This window comes from Branchiostoma lanceolatum, chromosome 4 (genome assembly GCF_035083965.1).
Source record: "Branchiostoma lanceolatum isolate klBraLanc5 chromosome 4, klBraLanc5.hap2, whole genome shotgun sequence".
Taxonomy (NCBI): domain Eukaryota; kingdom Metazoa; phylum Chordata; class Leptocardii; order Amphioxiformes; family Branchiostomatidae; genus Branchiostoma; species Branchiostoma lanceolatum.
Window position 1 is genome coordinate 3,571,549 of NC_089725.1, and position 26,774 is coordinate 3,598,322.

At 41.7% G+C, this 26,774-nt stretch overlaps 2 protein-coding genes across 2 annotated transcripts in view; both read right to left on the minus strand.

The window, feature by feature from the left end:
* Positions 1 to 3,605, minus strand: part of LOC136432257 (sec1 family domain-containing protein 1-like) — a 30,568-nt gene extending 26,963 nt beyond the window's left edge. Inside the window, exon 1 of the mRNA XM_066423352.1 lies at positions 3,507 to 3,605. Within this exon, the coding sequence (XP_066279449.1) occupies positions 3,507 to 3,537 (31 nt within the window). The 5' untranslated portion in view covers positions 3,538 to 3,605. The remainder of the gene's footprint in view (positions 1 to 3,506) is intronic.
* Positions 3,606 to 7,776: 4,171 nt separating this feature from the next.
* Positions 7,777 to 8,922, minus strand: LOC136434114 (tRNA wybutosine-synthesizing protein 5-like). The gene has a single exon (XM_066426878.1). It carries the CDS (start codon positions 8,920 to 8,922, stop codon positions 7,777 to 7,779), a length of 1,146 nt encoding a protein of 381 aa, XP_066282975.1.
* Between the last annotated feature and the right edge of the window lie 17,852 nt (positions 8,923 to 26,774).

Below are 26,774 nucleotides of genomic sequence, written 5' to 3' on the forward strand. Positions count from 1 at the left end.
CATCTAAGGTCAAGGCCACTTGGTACAAAGCGCTGTTGCGGCACTACTTTGAATATAGTGCCATCATCTGGGACCCGAACAAAACAAAAGGGATACAGGGGGTGGAGGACCTCCAGCACAGGGCTACCCGTGTGACCCTTAAATGACTTCCGGCGGACTATAGCAGTGTGACACAAATGCTCAACGACCTACAGTGGCCCCTTCTCTCCAAAAGGAGGAGGAACGCCCGCCTCACCTTTTTCTACAAACTAGTTAACAATCATATTAATATAAACACTGACACTGTGACAGTCAACTTAAACCAGCCCAGGGGCGCACACAGGGGAGCCACCATCTCAAATTTCGAACCATCAATGCTAGAACAGACACATACAAATATTCATATTTCCCCCATTCCATTCCCCGGTGGAATGCCCTGCCTGGCACGGTTGTGACAGCTCCTACCAGAAGAAGAAGAAGAAGTCTTACCATGCCTGGCTGGAGGCCTGCCCGCCTTAGCCCAGGACCTCAACTCCCCCCCTCCCTACTTTGCCCCTGATGGGGCCATATGGGGGTAATAATGATGATGATGATTTTCCCCATTTTCATGTGAATTTTCTGTATTTCGGTGGTGTATTTTCGTAAATACACGGACCCCATCAAAAATCGGGTAACACAAACAGACAGACAGACCCAAAACAATACAACGTTATACAATGGAGATAAAAATGTTAAAAGGTTTTGACGACATTGCTATTCCTGATAAAGAGGGTATCACCTTAGGCCACACAAGGTAGCAGAACACAGTTTTTCGCCTATGGGGGTTTCTATAGTTAAGAACCTCAAAGTGACTGACATCGACACCGAAAAAAATACAGTACTCTAACCTCTCAAATAGAAGTACCCCCTGGAATAGAAGTACCCCCCGGACAAATCTTCAAAATGTAATATAAGTACCCCCCGGAATAAAAGTACCCCCCGGAAAATTTCAAAAATCGACAGTCGAGGCTAGGTAAACTGTGTCCATACATGTACAACTGTCACTGTCAGAGGGAAATAAGATAATAAGCAGGTAGGTAACTTATATTTAGTCAATTATGCCATACCTATTAAGTATATAGATATTGAACAGAATAACTGTCCATAGCTTGTTCAAATCATGATGATCTTCCTCGCCTCTTCGTAAAATATAATAGTAATATTGAAAAATTGGGCATAGGTTCCCCGCTATGACCCCTAACCGGGGGCCACGGTGCTTTCAAATTCAACAAGTGAAAATGTACATGATACATGCTTTTTCTACTTGGAACTTGAAGCAAGTGATCAAAGAAAATTGTTATATCATTTTATTATGACTGACAATCAGTGACATATAACAAAGTACTTAAGTTAAATGTACCTGATCATATTTTCTAAAGACATCAACCACAAAAAAACACAAATATGAACACAGTCCTTCCACAAAAGAAATATGTCTAAACTTTTGCTCCATAGCGTCGAAAACAAAGTGAGACGCTCGGATTTCGAGTTCCCGCGGTAAATCCCACAATATTGAACAGAGATCGACTGTAAAAGTAGCTCAACGTCACAGACCGCACATACTAAGAAGTTACCCATTACGTGTTGACACTAGAAACCCGCGATGAACCGCCTAAATTGGGAAAATCTTACGATTATTTAAAAAAATGAACCCTCTGAAAATAAATATGGCCTTGTGTGTCTATCGTTGCCCAAAAAAATATAATATTTCCATGCGTTTACGGTATCATTTTAAAGATCGGTATCCGCACCACGCAATATGCTGCTAGTTTTACTGTCGCAATGCCTGAGAGTGGCGGCCATGTTTCGCGATTTCGCGCTGTTGTTTACCGAATCATATCGGACATATTTCTGCCGTTTTAGAGATTTTGTGGCCTCAAAACACATATTACAAGGGAAGTTAAGTTATGATTGTTGTTTTAACGTGTTACATGTCTTCTGCGAACAAATAATTCTTCCGCCGCGCTGCCGATACTACGGATATAGTGGTCAGGAAATTATTATTCCCCGTGCAGGTGTGCGCCCTACTCCACACGTTTTTGATCAGCGTGCTTTGGTTTACGATATAAACAGAGACTATCAAAGTTATTTATATGAAAATTGTATTTTAAAATGTCAATGTCGCGTCTTTTTTTCCAGTTTACTTTGTAGCGTCATAGCGATATCGACCGATATGTTACGAGTGCCGCCAGGATACTTTTCACAAGGCCGTCAAAGCAGCGAGAAAATCAACGCCGGTAGGCCGAAAAATAGCGAATTACGAGCAAAAATACCGGGGAAATATGGGCAGATAAACCTTAACTTACGATTTTAGAGGGATTCCTGGTTTGCAAAGCCTCAATTTTTCAAAAAATAATAAACGTACCGTCTAGAATAAGAACGTACCGGGTGGAACTATAGGCGAAAAAAAATAAACGTACCGGTACGTTTATTTGAGAGGTGAGAGTAGGGTACCCTACAAAATCACGAAAAAAGAATATGTTGGAGTCGAGGGTACAAGCCACAAAATAACTGAAAACAAAAAAAAGTTATGGTTTTTTAACGTTTTGACGCCCTCTTTTAAATGGGGTCATGCGGGGTCATACGGAACTGCAGGCCGACTCGCCAGGCAAGCAGCTGCAAAGGTCACGCGCATTTATACGCCGAATTGAAAAACTTCACAATTTTATTCATGCCATCTGAAAGCCGACTTGTTATACTACCATTTAGTGAAGTTCGTGCCTCGCTGGCACTCACCTTGAGGTTTTTACAAACGGTCAAACATTTCGGCCGCACTATTTTCTTACCCCTACGTCACAGACTCCGGGGGTCGCGGCGAAATACTGTGTGCTCATACCACAACAAACATTATGGGCCGTTCCAAAAAAAAAATGTACCCGCCCCCGGTTGACGACAAAGGACAGGATTCTAGGATATAGGGGGGTCGAAGTAGTCAGGATTCCAGGATAAAGGGGGTCGAAGTCATTGGGATTCTAGTATAAAGGGGGTTGAAGTCGTCGGGATTCAGGATTATGGGGGTTGAAGTAGTCGGGATTCCGGGACAAAGGTGGTTGAAGCAGAAAATTGTGTCGACAACCCCCCCTCCATTTGGGGGGGGGGGGGGGGGGGGCAGCCCAATTACTAGTACTTCACGGAGGCTTGTGTCTTACTGTAGTAGTTTGAAGCTGTACAGGGTGGAACAAAGGGCAACCTGTGCCGACAGTTCCATAAATTTCCTTCTTAACGATATTCCTACCCGGCTGTATGCCGATGTCATAGTCTTGTAGAATACGCAACATTTTTCACAAAATACAGACAGCATATTATTATCGAAAGCAAGTTAACGTTACACATCAAGCCACAATCAACGGCATTTCTTCTTGTTAAAATAGTTTACAATTGCTTAGAAATCGATCCTAAATATTTACAGACATCTCGCTCTTATCACAATGCTCGAAATCTTTTTAGAAATCAGTTTCGGGGCCGAATTTCTTGTTTTCTAGACCCACCTGTCTGTTTTTCTCGTATGGAAGCCGCCATGATGGTTTACCTCAGTGCGCATGTGTGGGACGCGTGGCACGAATGACGTTTTCACTAAATCTTCAAGCAGATGTTGGGACGGAAGGTCGTGACGTTTTCTGATGGTCGGATTCTCTAACATGTCTAATGATCTGTAATACTGTACAGTACACCATCAGAAATGCCTTTCTTCTAGCAGAGTTGCGCCGTTATAAGTAGAATTGGTTTGGATTCCAGGCTAGCGCATTTCCGTAGAACAGTTAGCGGACTAATGTTCTTCTATTTAATTGTCAAAAGACTTAATTACCTTCGTCGAGAAGGTTATGTTTTGCACAGCGTTTCTGTGTGTGTCCTTCTGTGTACACCATAACTCAAGAATGCCTGGATGGAATCATTGGAATGTCTTGATAACGTTACTTCGTATTTTGGTAAAGGAACGACGGATTTCCATGATATTTACTATGCAGGTAGCTTTAGATACCAGTCATTTCAGCCAGGTAACGTTAGGTAGTCCCTTATCCTTTTTTAGGCCGTAGGGGCAGTGTATTGTTAATCATCTGCTGTGTCTAAGGCAGAGCCCACCCCTCTCCTTCCATCACCTTTTACCTCCCCAGCCGAAGTGGGGTACCCATTTTTACACCTGGGTCCTGACCAGTGCGATGGCTGGCCCCAACATATGCATCTGGTGTACATATCATGGCCAACCCATCTCAACTGTCATGTCCAGCCCGCCTTACGCGACGACGGTAAAAAAGTCGCCCGACTGTTGTCCGAGATTGTCCGAGACCTCTCCGGCGACGGTTTTTAGGATGTATACAGGATCAAGTTAGTAGCGGAATTCAATCCCTGGTTTATATCAGATGTTTAGAGAGATAGGAAAATGGTTCTAATAAGTTTGGATGGCAAGGTTCTTTATTCATTAATGGGAGCCCTTTTCCGTACAGCGTAATCAACCGTTTTAATTCCACGTAAAGCTTAGCTGACCACTTCAATTCAATGTAGAGCGTAATTTGAGTATTTTGTGAAGAGCGAAATTGGCCGCTTTAATTCTGCGTAATGCGTTGCAGCTCCCCGGAATCAAGCGTAAAATGTAATTGATGAAGTGTTCGTAAGTCGTAGTCAAACTTGTCCAACCTTGCTCCAAGTCACAAAAAAGTGTCATGTCCGCAGTCTTTTTCGCCATCCTCCCGCTTCGTCATAATACATGTATATAACATAAGGTCGTTCCCAAAACCTTGTACAAGAGCATTGACCGCCTGGCAATCTTGCACAGATGGCCACAAGTGGAGATTATTTGCAAGACCCTGTCGGAAATGGTTTAAATTTTGGTTAACATTGTTGTCGGGCTTTATACATGTAGTTACTGGACAGTTTAATATGCCCCTTGATTTCAGTAATGTTCCTTTATTCAGAGTGAGGTCGCCGAACTTGGGAACGTCCCTCGCATGATCTTTGGAGAAAGGGTGACCTTAAAACCTCACCACTATTAAACGGAGGTCATAAGATGGGGTGATGTGTGTGATATTTACTTACCTTCAATGATCTGGTACACCAGATGGGCATGTCGACTACTTACTAATCTACGTAGATAACCTGACATGAGAGCACATGCGCAATCCAAAGGTCAATTTTGGACCGATATCAACTATCTTCTCAATCTTCAACATTTGCCAAGCTTTATCTAATCTACGCAAATAACTTAGCATAAGATAGGGAGTAGAAATATCTGTACTGATCGTTGTGCATCTTTGCTTTTGTGTTATTTGCATCTTTAGTGGCTTACAACTGCTTTTGTTCAATATTACCCACCGCAACTCCTCTCGACTATTTATTTGGAGTGAGACTCTTTAAGGCAACGGCACTGCAATATTTGGAAAATAGGAGCTTTCTTGCCATTTGTACAGTCTGCTTATCGGCAAATTTCATCAACATATTTTAGATATATGTAGCAATTTTATTTTGTAGACAAGGATATCTAATTTGAAAGACATTCGTATATCATTTATTTCTTGGTGTGATCAAACCGCACCAAAACACTACACAAAAGCGGGCAAGACAACCTAACTGCACCGTGCACATGTGCATTGACCAATAGGAAAGGAAGTCGCCCCCCCCCCCCCCCCCGAACTGTAAGATTTAAAAAGCATCAGAAGAGGAACGTATCGTGTGACTTGCGGCGTAATGCGCACAGTACTTTTTTCGAGGAATACAACTGGATCACATTTCGATATCGCACACCGTAGATTCATAATTGCTTTTCATCTTTTGGTGGATTTTGGCCAGCGTTTTGACCGGGTGTGGACTGCAAAATATCAAGAGACGTTTTCTGAACAAGAAGAATACAAATGACTATTTTAGTATTTCTGGATGAGTCGGTCTTCCCAAAGTTGATAAAACTTTACGGTCCATTTAACACATAACTTTGTGAAATCCTGTGCTTAGACCTCAATGACAACGATGTAGTAATGCTAGGTCACATGTACGTGTGTATCACAGCTGTGGGCTTCTAAGGAGGTTTAAATCTCTCTTTTTTTCAGTTATCGGGTTATCGGACAGGTCATGTCAATATTTGCGGATGACGTGACGGACGAACGTATCTTCTATTTTTGAAGAGGTATTTTGGCCACTTAAAAAACTTTTAAACAGACAAAATCTCATTATCATCAATGTTCGATGCAGCCATTGAGATGTTTCAAGTATCATCGGAAGAAAGTAGAGATTCTGAATCTTTCCTACGATAAAACAACAACAACAAGAAAACCCCGCCCCCTTTTGTCAACTCACGTGCCCTGAAGTTTTAGGAATGTGCATAGAGGTCAAGCTAAGATCATACAAACAAGTTCTAAGCAATAGTCAGAACCGACTATCACTGATTCGGGGGTGTTGAGCTATTTCTGTCAATTCCAACACATTTATAATAAAAAAAACATAAGCAGACAACATCGACTGCCGTGAAGCATGGCATGTGTGTCGTCTAATGCTACCCAATATGCATAATCAAAAACTGGTTCTATATAACGGATCTTGTCATTGTCACTTTTGACATTCAAGACGATATAATTGTCACCTCCAAACCTCATAAGTCACTAACGTTACGTTGACGCATAAGTACAGCCGCTAGGTTTTCAGTCCTCCATAATGCATTGGGATTGGGAAGCTTCCGAAATTAGCGTAGAGCGTAGAGAGGCTTCCTGAATTTATCGTAATACGTAGCAGGCCCTCCGAATTTAACTTAGAGCGTTGTCGGGACCCCCCCGCCCTTGGAGGCCCTCATTAACAAGACATACAATCACTGCTGACGTTCGGTGACCGCCTGTAACCTTCCTCATGGCAATTCAGACTGGCACTTGTCCACACTGCAGGCTAGGTGTCGCTGTTTACAATCATCCACGGATGGTTCTAAGTCTTAGACGCCTCATCTCGGTGAAAAAGCCAACAGGAGACTTTCCACAACCATTTTTATCGTCCATGTTTCACATACGGAAAACTGAGTGACTAGAATAGACACATATTGAGATTACTTTGGGGCGGGAGGGGGGGGGGAATTCTTCTTGACCTGACCTATATATCATCACTGAACCGGGACTGGAGAAACTTACGATTGGCGTGGTTTGTAATGGCAGACTTTCAGCTCTCTGACGATCTCAATACGGCAGTGTAATCAACCCCAATGCGACCACTGCTATTGCGTTGTAATAGGACAATAGATATACCAGCTCACACGCACTGTGGTGATGTTCGTCCAGCGTAGTCGATGTACACACACGATGATACATTCAACATATCACGATTTTTGGTAGACATTAAAATAGACTTTATTTACGGACTTTATTGAACAATGAAACAAACCAAGCCCCAAAGAGAGCAAATAAATCAGATTTTATTACATAAAGTGAATATCATAGCAATCAGTCATGTGCACAGCAGCCAATCAGCTTCAGTTTACATGTGATTACCTTCGCCGAGAAGGTTATGTTTTGGGTATCGTTTGTATGTGTGTATATCTGTATGTAAATGACCAGCATAAGGTATTCGTAGAGCAGAAAAGGTTAGATACATTATGTAATTCATGACTGATCGCCGTGCTGTTGCCTTGTGTGTGTCACAGCTCATCGCGTGGCCCCGTGTCCTCTCCAATAGGCCCGTGCGCCGATTCTACTCTGCGTGCAACAAGTTTCAGCGTTTCAATGTCCAACCCTCGCAGCTCTTCTGCCGTTACGTACCCCTTCTGATCCCTGTCCATGTTGGAAAATACCTCTCTTACATATTCCATGTCCGTTCTCCTAACTCCTCGTCTTCTTCTTCATCCAGCATGTTGTGGGCGTAAAGGAGCGAGAGAGTCTCAGGCGTAAACTTGTCGACTTTTTCCTCTTCCATAGTCTGTAGAAAGATGTTCCTCATCATCTCCACGTTCATGTACCCCATGTCGATGACCTTGTCTCCCTTCTTGTACGTCCACTGCAGCCTGGCGTCACTTAGTGCCGTGTATTTGTCGATGTCTATTGTGGCACAGTCTGAGTAGTTGAACTCGGGGAAGGGGTCCCACATGATGGTGGCGGCCACGCTGCGCCCGTACGACCTGACTTGGTGGAAATAACGCGAAGGAATGAAGATACAGTCTCCGGGTTGGAGGGTGGCCCAGGTCCAGGGAACTTCTGACACTTCTGGATTTTTCACGAGGTCGACTTTATCCACATTCATGTGAGTGAAACCGGATCCGGCTTTCTTGTTGTCTGCCAAGTCCAGCTTATCTGTGTACTTGTTGGGGATCATGATGAAGTCTTTCCGCCCAGATATCAGACAGTGGAGGTTGTGGTCGGCGTCATAGTGTAGAACCGACCTCGTCCCACCGGACGATAACCACAGGTTAGACTCTAGGATGCTATCCTTAAAATTCCCACAGAGTAGCGAGCGAGGTACCTGCATTTCGGCTCTCATGGGGTCGGGCAGCAAAGACACCACGTACCACTGCTTGTCGTGGTAGTTGTCTAGGAACTCGCTCAGGGGCATCCTCAGGCGGACAGGATTCATACGATCTTCGATCTTCTTCTCGATTAAGACGTCCAAGTCTCCATACTTCTCCCTGATGTACTCATCACGCTGCCAGTTGGTGACAGCAGGGGCCTTGGCGATCGCTTGTCTGTACACAAGCGGTACATAGGGGTCCCTTGCATGCTGTTCCCAGAACTCTGTCGGAGCCAGTGGCTGTGTGTACTCCTTGACGGGCCCTTCTGGTTCTCTCTGGTAGCCCAGCGGTAACAAATGGCCGACTGGGAGGTCAGAGTCGCTCGGTTGGAGGATCGGGGGAAACGGAACGTCATCGTCTCCCATGTCCTTGGCAAAAATAGCGTCCACGAACAACACGGAAGTAAAAGTCCAAAACAGCGCGGCCTTGATCGGCGACATTTTGTCAGCACAAAGTTACAGGTGGTCTGATTATAGACGTCTTGGTGGTTCGTTTTCAGACACGCACACTCACAGATCAGTGAACAGTTGGGTATTATCAGTTTCTTCCCACGTCAAAGTATGGCGCTGTTCAGATCCTGCACGCTCCCCGGGTGGGCGTTGTTAGTGTAGTTTTCCCCTGTCCTATCAATAAATAACTATCGACGAGGTTTATCGACCAATTCAACTTGCGTATGCAAACTTGTCAAAACAACTGAAGTACAGAAAAGATAATTTCAGATCGCTTTACCGTTGCAGATTGGTAACGGTGACGTCTGACACAATAGTGAGAAATGTCGTCTGTGCAATCATGTTGTAGCACCTGTTCGACAGGTTGACCTCACCTGTACATACCCATCATTCCCACTTCCGGTTCCGGTCTCAGGCGGAACAGCTACTAAGATACGGGACTCAGAATTCTCTCTCTGCAAGCTAATAATAACGTAATAAAAAGTTGTCATGTTTCCTGCCTACGATTCACCTGCATCGTAATCGGTCACCGCTGATCACGGCATGACGATGCCTGTCCGCATACCCATGATCCCTACTTCCGGTTCAGCGTCAACGTCATCTAATCTATATCGCACGCGTCGCAGGGCCATCGGAGCTGATTGTTTTTTTTTTTTTTTTTTTTATTCAAACATTTAAACAGAAATACAGAGTGACAAAAGGGGGCGCACTCAAGTGCAAGACTTATTTTGACGCTACCCCTTACATAAAAAAACATACATATTTTACAGAGAGAAATCAAGTACAAGTGAAAAGCAAAGGAAAATCACATCAGACAGAAAATAATACATTGTACTTAATATTACAAGAAAGGATAAGCGCAAGTCCAGTTTCCCACCCACTGATGAAATAGTTGGACACATTACAAAAAATGCCAGGACAACTGTGTTTTAAAAACGCTTAGTTGTAGTGATGAAGTTTTGGGTTGCTAATAGAATATTGGAGTTAACAACAGATGAATGTGAAGGACTACCACGGAGTAAAACGGAAACTTTAGCGTTGTCCGATAATGATGGGAAGTTAAGGGTGTGTCCTAAGAGCCTGGAGAGTTTGCCGAGGAGGGTTGAGCGTTGGGCATTGTACATAGGGCAGTGGAGTAAATAATGTGGTACTGTTTCGCGTTGGCACCCGCAGTTACATGCTGGGCTGTTTAGCAATCCTCGAGTAAAGAGACTGTGGTTTAGACTACAGGTGCCAATGCGAAGGCGTAATAGGTGAACACAGGAAAGGCGAGGGCCATGGCTAAAATAGTTGAGCTTAACAGGTCGTATGTTTTTTAGGAGAACAGTTCGAAATTGATAGTAGTTTAAAGAGCGAGTTGACAAATCGAGGTTGTTCCAGTGGTGCGTCGAGTACGGAACAAAGGACCTGGCAAAACGATTTGTTGAATAATTTAGAGGTTTTAAGTTCATCCTATTACGCAATTCGTATGAACATGATGAGAGGATAGGTGTGGGTGCTAGTTGAGACAGGTAGTTTCGGGTTTGACCATTTACAATTTTATGGAACAAACATAATCTATGAAGGTGTCTTCTGTCTGACAGTGTTTCCCAACCAAGTTCGTTCCTAGTTGCCAAGTAAGAAGACCCCTTGATGGCGCCTGTTACAACAAGGGCACAGTGATATTGTATGCGTTCAATTTGCTCGGCTGTTGTACCGTGCCAAATGACGTCGCCGTACTCAAGACAGGGGCGTATATATGATTTATATAAAGATTCGAGGATATGACGAGGCAGTTTGAAGTTTAGGCCGCTAAAGAGATCAATACTTTTGGATACCTTGGTTATAATGTAATTAGTGTGGGAATTCCAGGACATGTTGGAGCTCAGTATAACTCCAATATGTTTATGGATATCGACTGACTTTATCACACTGTTGTTAAGAAAGAGGGGTGGGTGAACAAGGGGATCTCTTTTGGCTGAAAAGCACATTTCTTCTGATTTTTTTGGATTTAGCTCCATGAGCCACTGGGTGGCCCAAGCATGAATTATGGACAGGTCGGCGTTTAAACAGGCAGCAGAATCAAAAGGGTTGTCTACAATTTGAAGAAGGGAGCTGTCGTCGGCAAATAGGAATGGGAGGGAAATAAGGTCATTTACAATGTCATTTATATAAACGAGAAAGAATAATGGGCCTAATGTTGACCCCTGTGGAACACCAGCGTTGGTCATGTCCCAGGCAGAAGACTGGCCGTCAATGACTACACGCTGTGACCTGTTTCTTAGATAACTGTCAATCCAATTAATGAGTGGTCCTTCTATACCATTTCTTTGTAGCTTAAAGATAAGTCCTGAATGCCACACCCTGTCGAAAGCGCGCGAAAAATCAAGAAATACTGCTCGAACGTCTTTACCTGACTCTAAAGATTTTAGTATGGTGTGTGTGAAGTACACCAGCTGGCAGACTGTGGAGTCTCCTTTAATGAAACCTGACTGAAGACGATATAAAAGATTATTACAGATCAAGTGATTGTATAGGTGTTTGTAAACTATTTTTTCGAGTACCTTGGACAGGGTGGGGAGAAGTGATATGGGACGGTAGTTGGATTTGTCTTGTGGGTCACCTTTTTTAAAAATGGGTATAACGTTTGCGTATTTCCAAATATCAGGAAATATGCCATGACAGAGTGAAAGATTAAAAACGAAAGATATTTTATCAGCAATGAAAGGCGTGATGATTTTGAGAAAATGGTTATCGATGTGGTCATACCCGTGGGCCTTGCCGGTATCCAGCTGATTGGTTGAAATAGTCAACCCAATTAGGAGCTCTATTACTTGTGCAGGGCAGGATGTGTATGGTTAAAACAATTTTAAGTAATGATCAATGAGAATATTCAAAATTTACGCCTGCATTAAAAAACACTTTTCTTGCGGTGCTTCTATCATAAATGTAATGCTCTGTATTCCTATCTGTATATATATATAGCAATGGCTTGTTTACTTGTTTTCGATAAGAGTACACCAAGAGTACACAAAGGCTCATCTCCCTACAAGTGGTTGTTTATCTTTTTGTTAGCAAAACTTTTGTAATTGTGGCATCAATGGTATGTATTAGTGTTACAGTACAAAATACGCATCAGAAATTTGCAGTATGTCCGGCAGAAATTTGTAAAACTTTTGCACAGCTTGAGTTGGTTCCGAAGAACTGTCCGCCGCGTAATGCAAAATTTTCTGGACTAGCGACCCCCGCACCGACGGTATATTTTGCACGGAAAACATCATTGCCATGCGTTTATCATGCAAAGGCCACGTGCCGCTCATGTCGGTAAAATTCACTGGAGAAAATTATTTTCTATCGTGTCAAGCAAGCGGTGGGGCAAACATTGTGACTTTATTATGATTTGTCGGTAGACTACTTTGGATATGCGTTAATATTCGTTTTTATCTCTGTTCTGCAAGTAACCCTATCACAATTCTTCATCATAGACCTCAGTACAAATACATGCTCGCACGGCGTTAAACAGGCAGAGAAAAACGTACAGAGTGAGACCATGAATTTTTCTTTTTAGAAGAGCTGATATTTTTGCGTTTCGGCGAAACGCTTTGTCCTGGCTTTTACCTTCAAGCAAGGACCAGGGAAGCTTGGTTCAACACTGTGTCGCACACAATAAGACCTTATATGGCAATACGTTCTCAAATCCTTGTATAGCCGTTGCCTTATATGGCAAGAGAGCACGAAAAGGCAGGCACGCTAGATTTGCATGTGACACAGGACGGCGACCGCATGTAACTGCTACAACTGTTCGGAAATATCATTGCATTGTGGTTTCGGACTTTGATATCCTGAAAAATGACCATATTACATCTATTCCACAAGATTGCAGAAGAAAAAAAATGATTTCGTCAAGAAAACGACCAAAAATCGGCATAAATGATACCATATAGTGAGGTTATAGCATTACGTCCAGAGGATGTAAAGACGTACCGCAGCTTGGCCGATCTGGCAACGCGAAGCACTTCTGACCCAGAAGATCCGGGTTCGTGTCCGTGCATGAATTTTTTTTTCTTTTTAGATATTGAATATCAAAAATATATATTGATATTATATTAATCTATCAATATCATATTTATGAATATCATTTTTTTCATTAATAAATAAAGAAATATTTTATATTTGTTATTTTTAAATATTCATTTAATATATACAAGGCCTTTGTCTTATGAACAGGACTTCATAGATTCCAAACCCGGCATTCGAATTTTTCTGTTCATTGTAATGGAAAATACCGTGCAGCGGCTCCTATGCGCGGTAAGATGATTCTTGCAAGACTCGCCACTAAACTTCTATCCCCGATGTAAACAGAGGCTCTTGATGTTGTTTGCAAAACAGCGATTCTTTGTTACAGTAGCAAATGCTCCATTGTTCAGTATCGACTTCATTCAGACAACACGGACGTGGAAAGTGGCGCCCCTCGGCACAAAACTATGGGAATTTTCATGAATTTTAGCAAAATTACCCAGGAAAATAAGGAAGAAATGTTGTAAATGCGGAAACCAGAATAATACGGATGAGGTAGCTGTTGATTTGTTTGACATTTGGTAGTCATTTTAGATAGAACCTTAGCTGTTATGAACTTCTATTTCACTTAATTACCATAGTGCTGATGATTCAATGGTGCTTTTTCAAATTTTATGTTTTATTGCGTGCCATGTACATAATTACATTGATAGCTTTTATAATGAGCCTATTATACATTTTACAAATAAGCACAAGTTGTAGGCCAAGACCAGCTTTTTCAAAAGCACTTAAGTTAAGTGACGTAACTTCAAAATTGCTTTCCCCAATCTGCCTTTCTCTATTAAAACAGTACTCATTTCCCAAAATGACAATTTTTCTTATAGACTGAACAGCCCTTGAGTGACTTCCTCTGGCAGATTTTACTTCAAGTAAAGGGAAAAGACAATTCACACTTATAAACGTAGCCGAAACGCCAGCTTTTTTTAAAAGCTCTTGTTTCCCATGGGTTGAACATTTGACTCTGTCCGCGCGGTTTTAAGATAAATAACGGGAGTCGCCCAAACACGTGACGTTTTTTTACGCGCTCGAACTCACTCGAGAATGGTCATGTTTTAATGAATGAGTTTTGAACACATTCATCTAAAGAACATACTTGGACAAGAAATGTATTCATACTGTTCATGGGCCCTTCACGCTCCGCGTTAGAAGCGGCAAACGCTGTGAGACGTTTTCACGAATGTACCTTCTGATTTAGTGCTACGCCAGATAGTGTGCCTAACTTATTACGCTTTGGTAATTTTGCTCTCTTCGGAAGTTGGTGATGAAGTTTGGGAAATGTAAATAAGGCTTGAAGTCTGCTATATTCTAGCTTTCTTTTGACCGGAAAATTTTGACTGTGTGCACTTCTCACGTCATGTGAGAAGGGCTATATCCAGCGCATCCCAGCTCATGTTTTCACGGGAAATAGGCTACTACGCACTGTGAGCGCGGCCCGACGTACGTCTGGCATGCGACCCGACTTACAAAATCATTACGAAAAACGACACCGCTTACATCAACAATACTCCGTCCACTTATTGGGAAATATCTTCGCCATCTCTATATTCAGTTTCCTTTTCATAGACGGTACCAATCACATGTTAGAGCATTACAAAGCTGTGCGTTGAATCACCGTCCGCCACCATCGCGGCCAAAAAAAATGGCGGGAAAACAACGTTGCCAGACGGCGGCGATGTTTACGTTGTTTTCTTTGGTCGGTTTTCTTCTCAACAAACACTTAAAGACCCAATTTTTTTGTGTTTTATGAAGTTATATTTCTTATGTGTATGATAGTTGTGTATCTGCTTGGCACAGGTCGTATATTTAGGTGCCGGGCCGTCTAGCTACGCAGTGACCCTCTACTCAGCGTTGCCATCATTATTGTCAAAATACTATTCTCGACAAAACAAGAAATAGATATATGTCCAGATATGTTTTGAATGCAAATAACAATTATGTGCAAGAACTTGGTTTATTTACCTTCTTTATGAGCATAGTCAGTGGACACAAACACGGCGTGCTTATGCATAAAAAGATAACTAAAAAATCCGTCACATGTTAGGGCGCGTCATGAGTTAGGGCAACCCCCGTTACGTTTTGAATAAATTGGACGATAATTGATTAGTTGTTTACATTCTGAAATTTGCACGATACTTGTTGGTCCATTCGCCGATGGAAGAGTCCATTATTGTATGTGGGAAACATTTGTTAAAGTTCAATTCTGGACTTGGGTGATTATGAAAAAGTCACTTTTTTGTGGATGTGGGGAGAGAAATGGGTGAAATATGTTGTATTTGCCCTCCCAAATATTGCCTTTCTAGTTCCATTTTGCAATTTGAATGTCAACACCACATAGTAAGGCTTGGCTAAATTGGCACTTTGACTTTCCATTGTTTTCTCATTAGCGAACAAAGAGCTGAAAGAATGAACTTTTTGGATCATAGGGATGACGTCATTAAATTTGATCACTCCTAATATTATTTCTTAAGAGAAAAATCAGCACTTTGGTATACATAACAAGCGATGAAAATATGTTTCCATGTGCAGAATGATAGGAGCTACAAACGTACGTTCGCACATCTTGATATCTACTTCAGTACATGTGTATTGTCTGTAGCTGAGTTAACTTGGGATGCAAATAACGTTATTGGATATAGTTCATGCAAAGTACCGCTATTTTAATAAACAATTATCACTTCGTTGTAAGGATGGATAGCCTGTGTTTACACAAGCTCTCGCTGGCGGAGGTTAATGAACCCCTCCCGGGGGCAGTTGTAGTTGGGCCGGCCGCTAGGAGCTATAGCGCGATTAAGTCAGGCTATAAGGATGGATATCATAAAACAACATTAGGCCCCAGCAAGTAAACTTTATGAATGACATCATGACATCCTTTGCAGACTCCAAATTTAGTGCGCGCTGGTGAAAAAAAAACAAGGCGGGCAAAAAACCCCATGATGCCCACATTTTCAAACTTGAATAGAATAAAGCATGTAAGAAGAATGGAAGCGATACAAGATGGTATCACAACCAACAAGTCTTTTATTCATGAATTTAATAAAACAGTAAATAGATTCCTACAACACTGGTGTCAACATTAAGATCATTATCGATTCGGTTTGTATAGCACGTCAGTAATAGAGAAAAAGGACGCAGAGACAAGGCTTCCTCTACACTGGGAACGAGAGTCTCCTGAGGCAGACTGACTGTGACTATATGATGCTGGCTCAGCTCACTTCGTCTCAACTGAAAACAAGTTCTCTCCGATATTGCTGTCCTGACTGTCTGGCTGAATTACCGTACCTCCGAAAACCCAGTCTTTTTATTCCGTCTTCAACAGAAAGACAGCTAGACAACTTTGTTACTAGTAGTAGTTAGATTCACTTCATTAAAAAAATTACTCATCGAATTAGACGTTGTTGATGAGAATGACACAGCAATAACAGGCTGATTCCATTTACAAGCTTGGTATCGGGGCTTCACTGTGTCTTCGAAGCTTCCCTTAAGTTGGTGACAAGGAGCAATCTTACTACAGCTTGCATATGATTGTACAACATATTTGCACGGCTTTTTCACAATTCCTACATGTGAAAATGCCTTTTTACGGCATTAAGGACGTTTTGGGGATAGAACTGACGGACGTTTGCGATATATTGTCCTATGATATGTTGACCATTGCCAAAGGGTAAAGTCTTGTTTTTTATTTCGAAATCAGGAGAAAATCAATGCGCGCGCTGATGTCATCCATAAAATTTACTTGTTGTGGCCTTATGCAAGATATATAGTAACCCCTGTGTCTAAAACGGTCCATATGAGCGAAAGTTTGTGTCCTATCAACTTTGACCAAACTTTATTTCGCACGAGTTTGCTCATTACCTTTGCCGAGAAGGTTATGCAGAGGGTAGCGTTTGTATGTGTGTGTGTGTGTTTGTGTGTGTGTGTGTGTGTGTGTGTGTGTGTTTGTAATTGACCAGCATAACTCAAGAAGGCTCGGATGGATTGTCTTGATATTTGGTAGGTGGGTAGGTCTTGATGAGACCTAGAAGTGAATAGATTTTGGGTCCCCTAGCGGCTTGTTATGGTACTGCAGCAGAACTTCCTGTTTTGATATCTCGTGGTCTGGACATGCTATGAACTGATTTTTGAGTGGTAGATAGCACATTGGACAGAGAGTAAGTGCTATAGGTTTGGGCCCCCTAGCAGCTCTTTACCTTCGCCGAGAAGGTTATGCAGAGGGTAGCGTTTGTGTGTTAATGTGTTTGTGTGTGTGTGTAACAAACAGCATAACTCAAGAAGGCTTAGATGGAATGTTTTGATATTTGGTAGGTGGGTTGGTCTTGATGAGACATGGAAATGATTAGATTTTGGGTCCCCTAGCGTCTTCTTACGGTACTGCAGCAGAACTTCCTGTTTTGATATCTCGTGGTCTGGACATGCTATGAACTGATTTTTGAGTGGTAGATAGGTCTTTGGACAGAGAGTAAGTGGTATAGGTTTTGGCCCCCTAGCGGCTTTTTTGGAACTGCAGGATTAGGTTTTGCTTCAGACTTTGAAAGGGAATAACTCAAGAAGGGCTTGATGGATGGTCATAATTTTTGGTAAGTAGATAACTTGAGTGATGATGTACATGATTAGATACTTATTATGCAAATCAGCATGCAATTTGCATAATTAACGAGGAAAGTTTATACAGCCGCCAAATTCCATGATAGGACTCTCAAACATGTGACTGAGGAAGAGAGAAATATCAATAGATATCAACTATGCAAATGAGGACCTCATTTGCATAATAAATGAGAAAATACTATAACTCAAGATGGGCTTGATGGATGTGCATGATTTTTGGTATGTAGATAGCTTATGTGATACTTTGTATGATTGGACGATAATTATGCAAATCAGATTCTAATTTGCATAATTAATGAGACAATTTAAAAAAACGCTGTGTACCATGATATGACTATTCAAATATGTGACATTTGTAACTGAGGAAGAGAGGAAGTTTGATAGATAGAAAATATGCAATTGTAGGCCTAATTTGCATAATTAATGAGAAACTACTAGAATTCCGTACAGGTAAATGATGGCAATTTCATACTTGTGGCATTTGGAAGTTATGTGAATGTGAACATCGTTGAATCAAATTATGCTAATAAGGACCTAATATGCATAATGGATTACATATGTTTGCATAACCTTTTTAAGGTCATACTTTGGACAACTTCTGTTATTTTGGTGAAGACGATCATTTATTCATTCATTCATTTATTCTTTGACTCAGGCCCAGGGCCCATATTAAAAAAGGAACAACAGAGACAATACACAAACATCTACATATAACAACAACGACAAAAATATTGCATCAAGTAGTGTAGAAACGAGATGGCGGTAGGACTAGTCGACAATAGTAGGACCAATGCCCGCTAAGTGAAAAAATCTCAGAATTCAATAGCCGTTGGATTATACCGTTGCTAGACGCAAGGAGACACGTCACAAATGAGTGGGCCAACTTACGCCGCCTGGCGCCGAAAGTATCAACTCGACAGCTCGAGAAGAGTAAAGAGTTACTAGTACTCCTAGGCTGAGACATTAACATCTTAAAAGCGTCATGGTAAGCCACCCGGAGTCTCTGCATTGCACCGGCACTGTGTTTTGTCCAAAGTTGTGCGCAGTACATGGCAGAACACTGTGATATAAAAAGGATGCGCTTCACCTCTGCTGAGCATAGGTAGAATTTGCGTGAGAGAGAATTTGCTTTAGCGTAGAGCTGTCTAGTTATTTTTCGAATTGAGTAGACTTGATTATTTAACACATTTATTTAGTTAGTATTAGTAAAACATGCCATAACACGAAGTAAGTAAGAAAGTTGTGCTAGTGATTTTTTGTAAGAGTAACTCTCAGTAATCACTAGTAATAAATTTTTAAATCCCTTACTAGTGATTTAATGAGATAGCATGCCTCTAACTCATAAAATCAATAGTAAGAGATTATCTAAATCCCTTACTAGTGATTTAATGAGCTAGCATGCCTCTAACTCATAAAATCACTAGTAAGGAATCATTTAAATCTCTTACTAGTGATTAAATGAGCTAGCATGCCTCTAACTCATAAAATCACTAGTAAGAGATTATTCAAAACCCTTTCTAGTGATTCAATGAGCTAGCATGCCTCTAACTCATAAAATCACTAGTAAAGGAATAATTAAATCCCTTACTAGTGATTTAATGAGCTAGCATGCCTCTAACTCATAAAATCACTAGTAAGAGGTTATTTAAATCCCTTACTAGTGATTTAATGAGCTAGCATGCCTCTAACTCATAAAATCACTAGTAAGGAATCATTCAAATCCATTACTAGTGATTCAATGAGCTAGCATGCCTCTAACTCATAAAATCACTAGTAAGAGGTTATTTAAATCCCTTTCTAGTGATTCAATGAGCTAGCATGCCTCTAACTCATAAAATCACTAGTAAAGGAATAATTAAATCCCTTACTAGTGATTTAATGAGCTAGCATGCCTCTTACTCATAAAATCACTAGTAAGGAATCATTTAAATCCCTTACTAGTGATTTAATGAGCTAGCATGCCTCTAACTTATTAAATCACTAGTAAGGAATCATGTAAATCCCTTACTAGTGATTCAGTGAGCTAGCATGCCTCTAACTCATTAAATCACTAGTAAGGAATCATTTAAATCCATTACTAGTGATTTAATGAGCTAGCATGCTTCTAACTCATAAAATCACTAGTAAGAGATTTTTCAATTCTCTTATAGTGATTTAATGTGCTAAACCCTGTGCGGCTGGGCCAGCTGAAAGTATTACACGGTCGTCGTCGCCACGGACCAGATTCAATTACACCTCACAGCCCTGAGCTGCCATATGGGCCTCATGTGTTACCATTGGTACGCACGAGAGGAGACCCAAACGTGTCCATCACGTAAGTCTGGGAATGTACTAACGATACGGTTATCTATTACCAAGGAGCCATATCGCTGCTAGTCAAAGCATAATCTGAACAAGTGCAGCTTAGTAACACTCTTTCCACGTTTCTCTCTTTTTCCACTGGTAAGTAACAGAAAGAGGACGTTTTGAGGCGGTTTCAAAGATTCTGTTATAGTGATTTAATGAGTTAGAGGCATGCTAGCTCATTTAATCACTAGTAAGGGTTTTAAAGATTCTGTTATAGTGATTTAATGAGTTAGAGGCATGCTAGCTCATTTAATCACTAGTAAGGGTTTTAAAGATTCTGTTATAGTGATTTAATGAGTTAGAGGCATGCTAGCTCATTAAATCACTAGTAAGGGTTTTAAAGATTCTGTTATAGTGATTTTATGAGTTAGAGGCATGCTAGCTCATTAAATCACTAGTAAGGGTTTTAAAGATTCTGTTATAGTGATTTAATGAGTTAGAGGCATGCTAGCTCATTAAATCACTAGTAAGGGTTTTAAAGATTCTGTTATAGTGATTTAATGAGTTAGAGGCATGCTAGCTCATTAAATCACTAGTAAGGGTTTTAAAGATTCTGTTATAGTGATTTAATGAGTTAGAGGCATGCTAGCTCATTTAAACACTAGTAAGGGTTTTAAAGATTCTGTTATAGTGATTGAATGAGTTAGAGGCATGCTAGCTCATTAAATCACTAGTAAGGGTTTTAAAGATTCTGTTATAGTGATTGAATGAGTTAAAGGCATGCTAGCTCATTAAATCACTAGTAAGGGTTTTAAAGATTCTGTTATAGTGATTTAATGAGTTGGAGGCATGCTAGCTCATTTAATCACTAGTAAGGGATTTAAAGATTCTGTTATAGTGATTTAATGAGTTAAAGGCATGCTAGCTCATTAAATCACTAGTAAGGGATTTAATATTCTTTCTAGTAATTTAATGAGTTGGGATGCGCTGCCAATTGTTAACACAGGTAAATGCGGTTGACACGTGAATTGACTGAAATACTTTTCTGAACTAAATAAATGTGCTAAATAGCTAGAGCTGAATTGAGTCGTCGTCAGAAAGGTTGGGGGTAATTTGGAAACCCAAGTATGTGGCCGAGGGAACGTAGGCCAGAAGAGTTCCGTATAACTCAACTGAGGGTGGCGCACCATTCAAACGTAGGCGGGGGCATGGAAAATACATACAATTGGTTTTCTTATCACAAAATATGACATCATTATCAGCACCAAATGCCTCACATATACAAATTAACTTTTGTAAGGCTTTCGCTGAAGGACAGATAAGGCATATATCATCTGCATACATTAAGTGATTTACGGAAACATTGCCAATAAAACAGCCCACTTTGACATTGTTTAACTGGTCGCTGAGATCAGCCATATATATGTTGAACAAAATTGGAGACAATATGCTCCCCTGGGGAACACCGTTGCTGGAGCTGAAGCTATCAGACACGGTAGTCCCCCAGCGCACTCTGAAGGACAGCATATGGAACCAACATACGATGATACGTACTAAATATACAGGCACTCCTCTATTGAGCAGTTTGTTAAACAATGTATAGTGGTTAACACGATCGAAGGCTTTCGAAGCGTCAAGGAAACATACAAAGACTGGGGAGCCTCGACATTTAAAGTAAGAGATAACCTCTTTAAGGGCGAAGATGCACATATCCGTCCCGTGATGCTGTTTGAAGCCAAACTGGTTCGCCGGAGTAGATAAATAGCTCTCCATACGATCAAGAAGAATAGATTCAAACAGTTTAAACAGGGGACTGGAAATAGCAATCGGCCGGTAGTTGTTTTTGATTGAGGGGTTTAGATTTTGTTTTTTGATTAACGGGACAAGAACAACATTAAGCAGGACTGGGGGGATGTGGCCGTGAAGCAACATGGCTGAGAATAACAGGGAGAGTAACGTGATCAGTCGAGGCCCCGCGTTCTTCAGGTGTTCAGCTGACAAACCATCTACGTCACAGGACTTCCCATTAGGGAGCATGTTACATATTTCAGATACAGGTGTAAACATACCAGGGTCATAACTAACGCCCGCTTTGATAGTGTCGTCTACGTAGGACTTACAGGTACTGGCATTGACAGAGTTAAATAGAGAGCTGTAGTGTTGCCTCCACATATTGACAATGCTAGCGGCACCGCTGTGACCATCCACATTACAAGGAAGGTTGGACCTGGGACCATTTTGGGAACGTAAGGCGGACCAAAAGCCCGTCTGCCCCCCCCCCCTTCTGTAGACTAGAGGCCAGTGCACAGGGAAACGACCTACCGACAATAGATTTCGGCCATTTTATGCAAATTAGCGATTTTGCGACAGACCGGAAAATGGCGTCCCATTTGGCCCATTCAAACTTCCCACCAAACTGGAATTAGTAGAATAAGTTCTCTTCGTGGTACGCATTTAGAATTTATATCAAATTGTAGGTAGATTTGTCATAAACATGATGGCGAAAACCGCACGGGGGTACCATTGAGAGGTAAGCTCAGACACGTCCGAAGAGTTGTAATACATTTAGATATGAAGTTCCGATGTGACCTCGCGACCTCGTGTGATTTTGCGACAAAAAGCAAAATTACGGCCGGAAGCTGCCGGGGAGCTTACTTTAAGATGGAAATTTCACATATATATTTAAATATATATTATTGTGAGCTGCCGCGAGCAAATGTGACATAGGCGCTATTGTTAATGTTTCCCTGTGCAGTGCATCTGCCCTGTGTTTAGTGGCAGAGCGTTGGCACTCTCTTAGAGAAAGCTTAAATTTAGCCCTAGTTGTTCTCATTAAGTTCCAAATGGCCCGTACCTCGGTCGATTGTTATCGCACCATAAAAAGCAAGCATCTCGAGCTGCGGTATGGTATTCTTTAACAATAGAATTCCAACCAGGGATCACATGGGGAGTTGTGCCGCTCCGTGACGGAAAGAGAGGTAGAAGCCGCACTTTTAAGGGCAGCGACTATCTCAGAGGTGAATTTATCAAGATCAGATCTATGTTCAATGTTATTACAATTAGGATTTTGGCACAAAAGTGCATTATAAGGCAGATTTATAGCGGATAACAGGCAGTCGGTGCAGGTCCTGAACCGCGCAAGGTCGTCGGGGGTTGCACGTTCCCACCTAATCCTGTTAGGTGGAGGAATTCCAGGATCAGCTGTGTTTGTAAACACAGCTGGTGCCGACTCCCAGGCAAATGAGACCCAGAGAGGGAAATGGTCGGATGATACGAAGTCGTATAATACTCACATTTCTGTGCTATCATGCATTGTGTCAGTACACAGACAATGATCTAGCCAGGATGTTGTGCTGTGGGCATCGCTTACATACGTAAATGTTTTTTCAGAGAGCAATGCGATGTCGCTCAATATGAGGTTACAATCATGGCAGAAGGTTTGTAATAGGGGAGCAAATATGCCATTGGGGCGGGTATTAAGGTCGCCCAAAATACAGACATTTGCCGTATTGGCCTCTTGAATAATCGATTCTATTTTTCCTAATTTGTCCAAGTAGAAGTCAATATTATTGTAACATTCCGTAGGCATATATACACATAACAGAAGTAAATCACTATTATTTACACTATTGACAATCTTAACAGCTAGGAGTCTGTCATCTTCACACACAACACTCACATTGAAAGTTTTGCGGCACAAAACTGCGACACCGACATAAGGACGCCCGCGCAATAGGCCCCCATAGGCGAGGTGCCGTGCGCGATAAAGTCACTGTTCAAACCAGCAAGGAAATTCAAGTCATCCGGCGTTAGCCAGTGTTCCTGGAGGAGGACAAAGTCAGAGACGTTACACAAGTCCTTAACAGCTTCGGTGGGGTTCTTGACAGAACGACAATTGAAAGATGACACCCTCAATGATTTCAGGTCGCTATCCGTGTTGCATGTGGCCGTCATTGTTCTGGTCTGAAGGAGGGACGTTTGCTGTGAAACCGTCTGACCAGGACGCCACAGTGCCAAAAGGATGGTGACAGAACTTCCTCAGTAGCATCAGTGTCCACGGATACGTGGAAAGAAGTGTAGGAGTCAAACTTCGTGGGAAGGCTCGAACAGGACAACGTCCAGTCTTGCGACAAGTTGTCGCGCAGGTACTGTTCGACATCTTTGGGCTCAATGTCGGGTCCCAGACCCGTTACAAAGACCTCGGCCTGGCCTTGGCCGTCAACAGGGTAGAGGGCTTGTTGCCCGTGCCGACTATAGCGTGTTTTTTTCGTTTGACTACACTAAATCCATCCGTGTCAGGAGCCGTAGTGACGCTAGATCTGCGGCGTCGACGAGGCGAGTGGGACACCGGGGCGAGAGACTTGGGCTTTGTATTACCACCTTGACCTTGGGCGTGCACTTGGACAGGTCCTTGGGATTTCTTCGTCGCCAAGGGATGCCCGGTCTGTTGAGGGTAGTTGTCAGACACCACGTCGGCGAAGGTGGCATTACGTGGCGTCGGCACAGTTTGTGATGCCGACAACCTCATGTTCTTAAGGTCGGCGATTTCTCGGCGAAGGGTTGCAAGTTCTGTCTGCACTTTCATATTGTCAATGGTAGAGGCCCTGACGACTTTCATTTCCTGACGCATTAGCTGAACCTCCTGAAGACACAATGTGAAGTCCGTGTGTTCCAGCGTTACAACAGGAAGTCCGAGGGATGCAGACGCAAATGTAGGAAGCGTCAACGGGTCAGCGGAATGAAGAGAACCCGGTTAGGTTAAAATCATTTGGCGAAGGTATGGGGTCGTGGAACTCTAGTTTGGAACTGCAGGAGCAGGTTTTGCTTCATACTTTGAAAGCGAAATAACTCAAGGAGGGCTTGATGGATGGTCATGACTTTTGGTAAGTAGATGGCTAGAGTGATGATGGACATGATTAGATACTTATTATGCAAATCAGTATCTAATTTGCATGATTAATGAGGAATGTTTATACATCCGCCAAATTCCATGATAGGATTCTCAAACTTGTGACATATGTAACTGAGGAAGAGAAAAATTTCATAAATATTAACTATGCAAATGAAGACCTCATTTGCATAATTAATGAGAAAATACTCAAGATGGGCTTGATGGATGGTTATATTTTTTAATGTGTAGATAGCTTACGTTATGCTTTGTATGATTAAACGATAATTATGCAAGTCAGATTCTAATTTGCATAATTAATGAGACAATTTAAAGAACCCGATGTGTTCCATGATATGGCTACATTCAAATATAGGACATTTGTAACTGAGGAAGAGAGGAATGTTGATAGAAAAAATGCAAATTTGCATAACTAATGAGAAACTACTGTAAATATACATACTGGTAAATGACGGCAACTTCATGTTTATGGTATTTGGAAGTTATGTGAACGTGAACAACGTGGAATCGATTAATGCTAATTTAGCCTCATTTGCATAATTGGTGATAAATGTTAGCATAACCTTTGTCAAGCTCATACTTTGGACAACTTCTCTTATTTTGGTGAAGACGATCAACTGGTATGATTTGTAATTGATGAGAAACACTCCTAATAAATCAGTCATAAAGATTAAAATCATTTGGCGAAGGTATGAGATCGTGGAACTCTAGTTTGAATTGTTGTTCAGGCCACGCTGATTTGATTATATGGATCATATAGCGGCGCGCGCATCAATTTTCAATCGTTTCCGTTTAAGAAAATGTTTCCGACCATGCTGTAAATCGTACAAGGATGCTGCAAAATGAGCAAATATATGCCTAAAATTGCAACAAGATATCGGAAAAACGGATACTGATGTCATGCAAATGCCCCTTCTCCTATCGTAAAACGTGCTGATTTTGTTGTAGATTAATCCTTACACAAAATGTATTTTGATGATTATGCAACTGAATTACCCATTTTTGGCGACGCCTCAGGGGCGAGCCAAATGATATAGTATTGTGTGCAGATTGCAACTATTCTAGGAATTGTACAGGCATGTGTCCATAGGCATATTAAGACAATAAGAATGTTAGGAATGTTAGTCAGACAGAAAGCCTCCCTCGGGACATTCCTCCTAGATAACCTAGACAGGAAGCTACATCTGTCTACCAGATGTGCCAGGCTTATGTATACATGACCCATTTAAGACCTCAGCTCTGCAGTAATATTGCTCTTTTCTAAAACAACGTGTGTCTGTTACAATGTTTTTAGACGCCCTAATGCTGGTCCTTACAACTGTAAGACTTAATGTCTTTCTTCGGGGAACAGGTCATAACTGCATCAACTCTGTACTGATAACGATTGTGCACACGCTGCTTCAGTTACCTATACAAGCAGATTAATTAATAAAGGGCATTAACCTCATTCATGACATTGGGAACATGTCCAAGCCAGATCGATCAATGAAAAATTTCACTGTCGCAAGGAAATTTAGCAAGCCAGTAGTACTAGTACTAGATGATTATCCTGCTGATAAGATGCCACTTTCTTGCTGATATAATCCTGTACACTTCCAAGAACACATGGGACACATTTTTACACAACAACATTTCTGGATTAAGATTCCCAGGCTGGCATTTCATTAGGGCTCCAGGAATTACTGGCAAATTCCTTTATGACTGGTGTTCCTGGTATTCCAGTGGGACTCGAATTCCATCCTGGCATTCCATCCTGGGATTCCATCCTGGCATTCCATCCTGGGATTCCATCCTGGCATTCCATCCTGGGATTCCATCCTGGCATTCCATCCTGGGATTCCATCCTGGCATTCCATCCTGGGATTCCATCCTGGCATTCCATCCTGGCATTCCATCCTTAGCTAACATCCCTGGCCATTCACGCTCTAGAGGACTTAGTTCTATAGTTCAGGGAACATAAGTGTACAGTTATGCTGTGTCTGTTGGTAAG

Excerpts from the sequence above, each read along its gene's own strand:
- LOC136434114 (XM_066426878.1), bottom strand. The coding sequence starts at position 8,922 with ATGTCGCCGATCAAGGCCGCGCTGTTTTGGACTTTTACTTCCGTGTTG.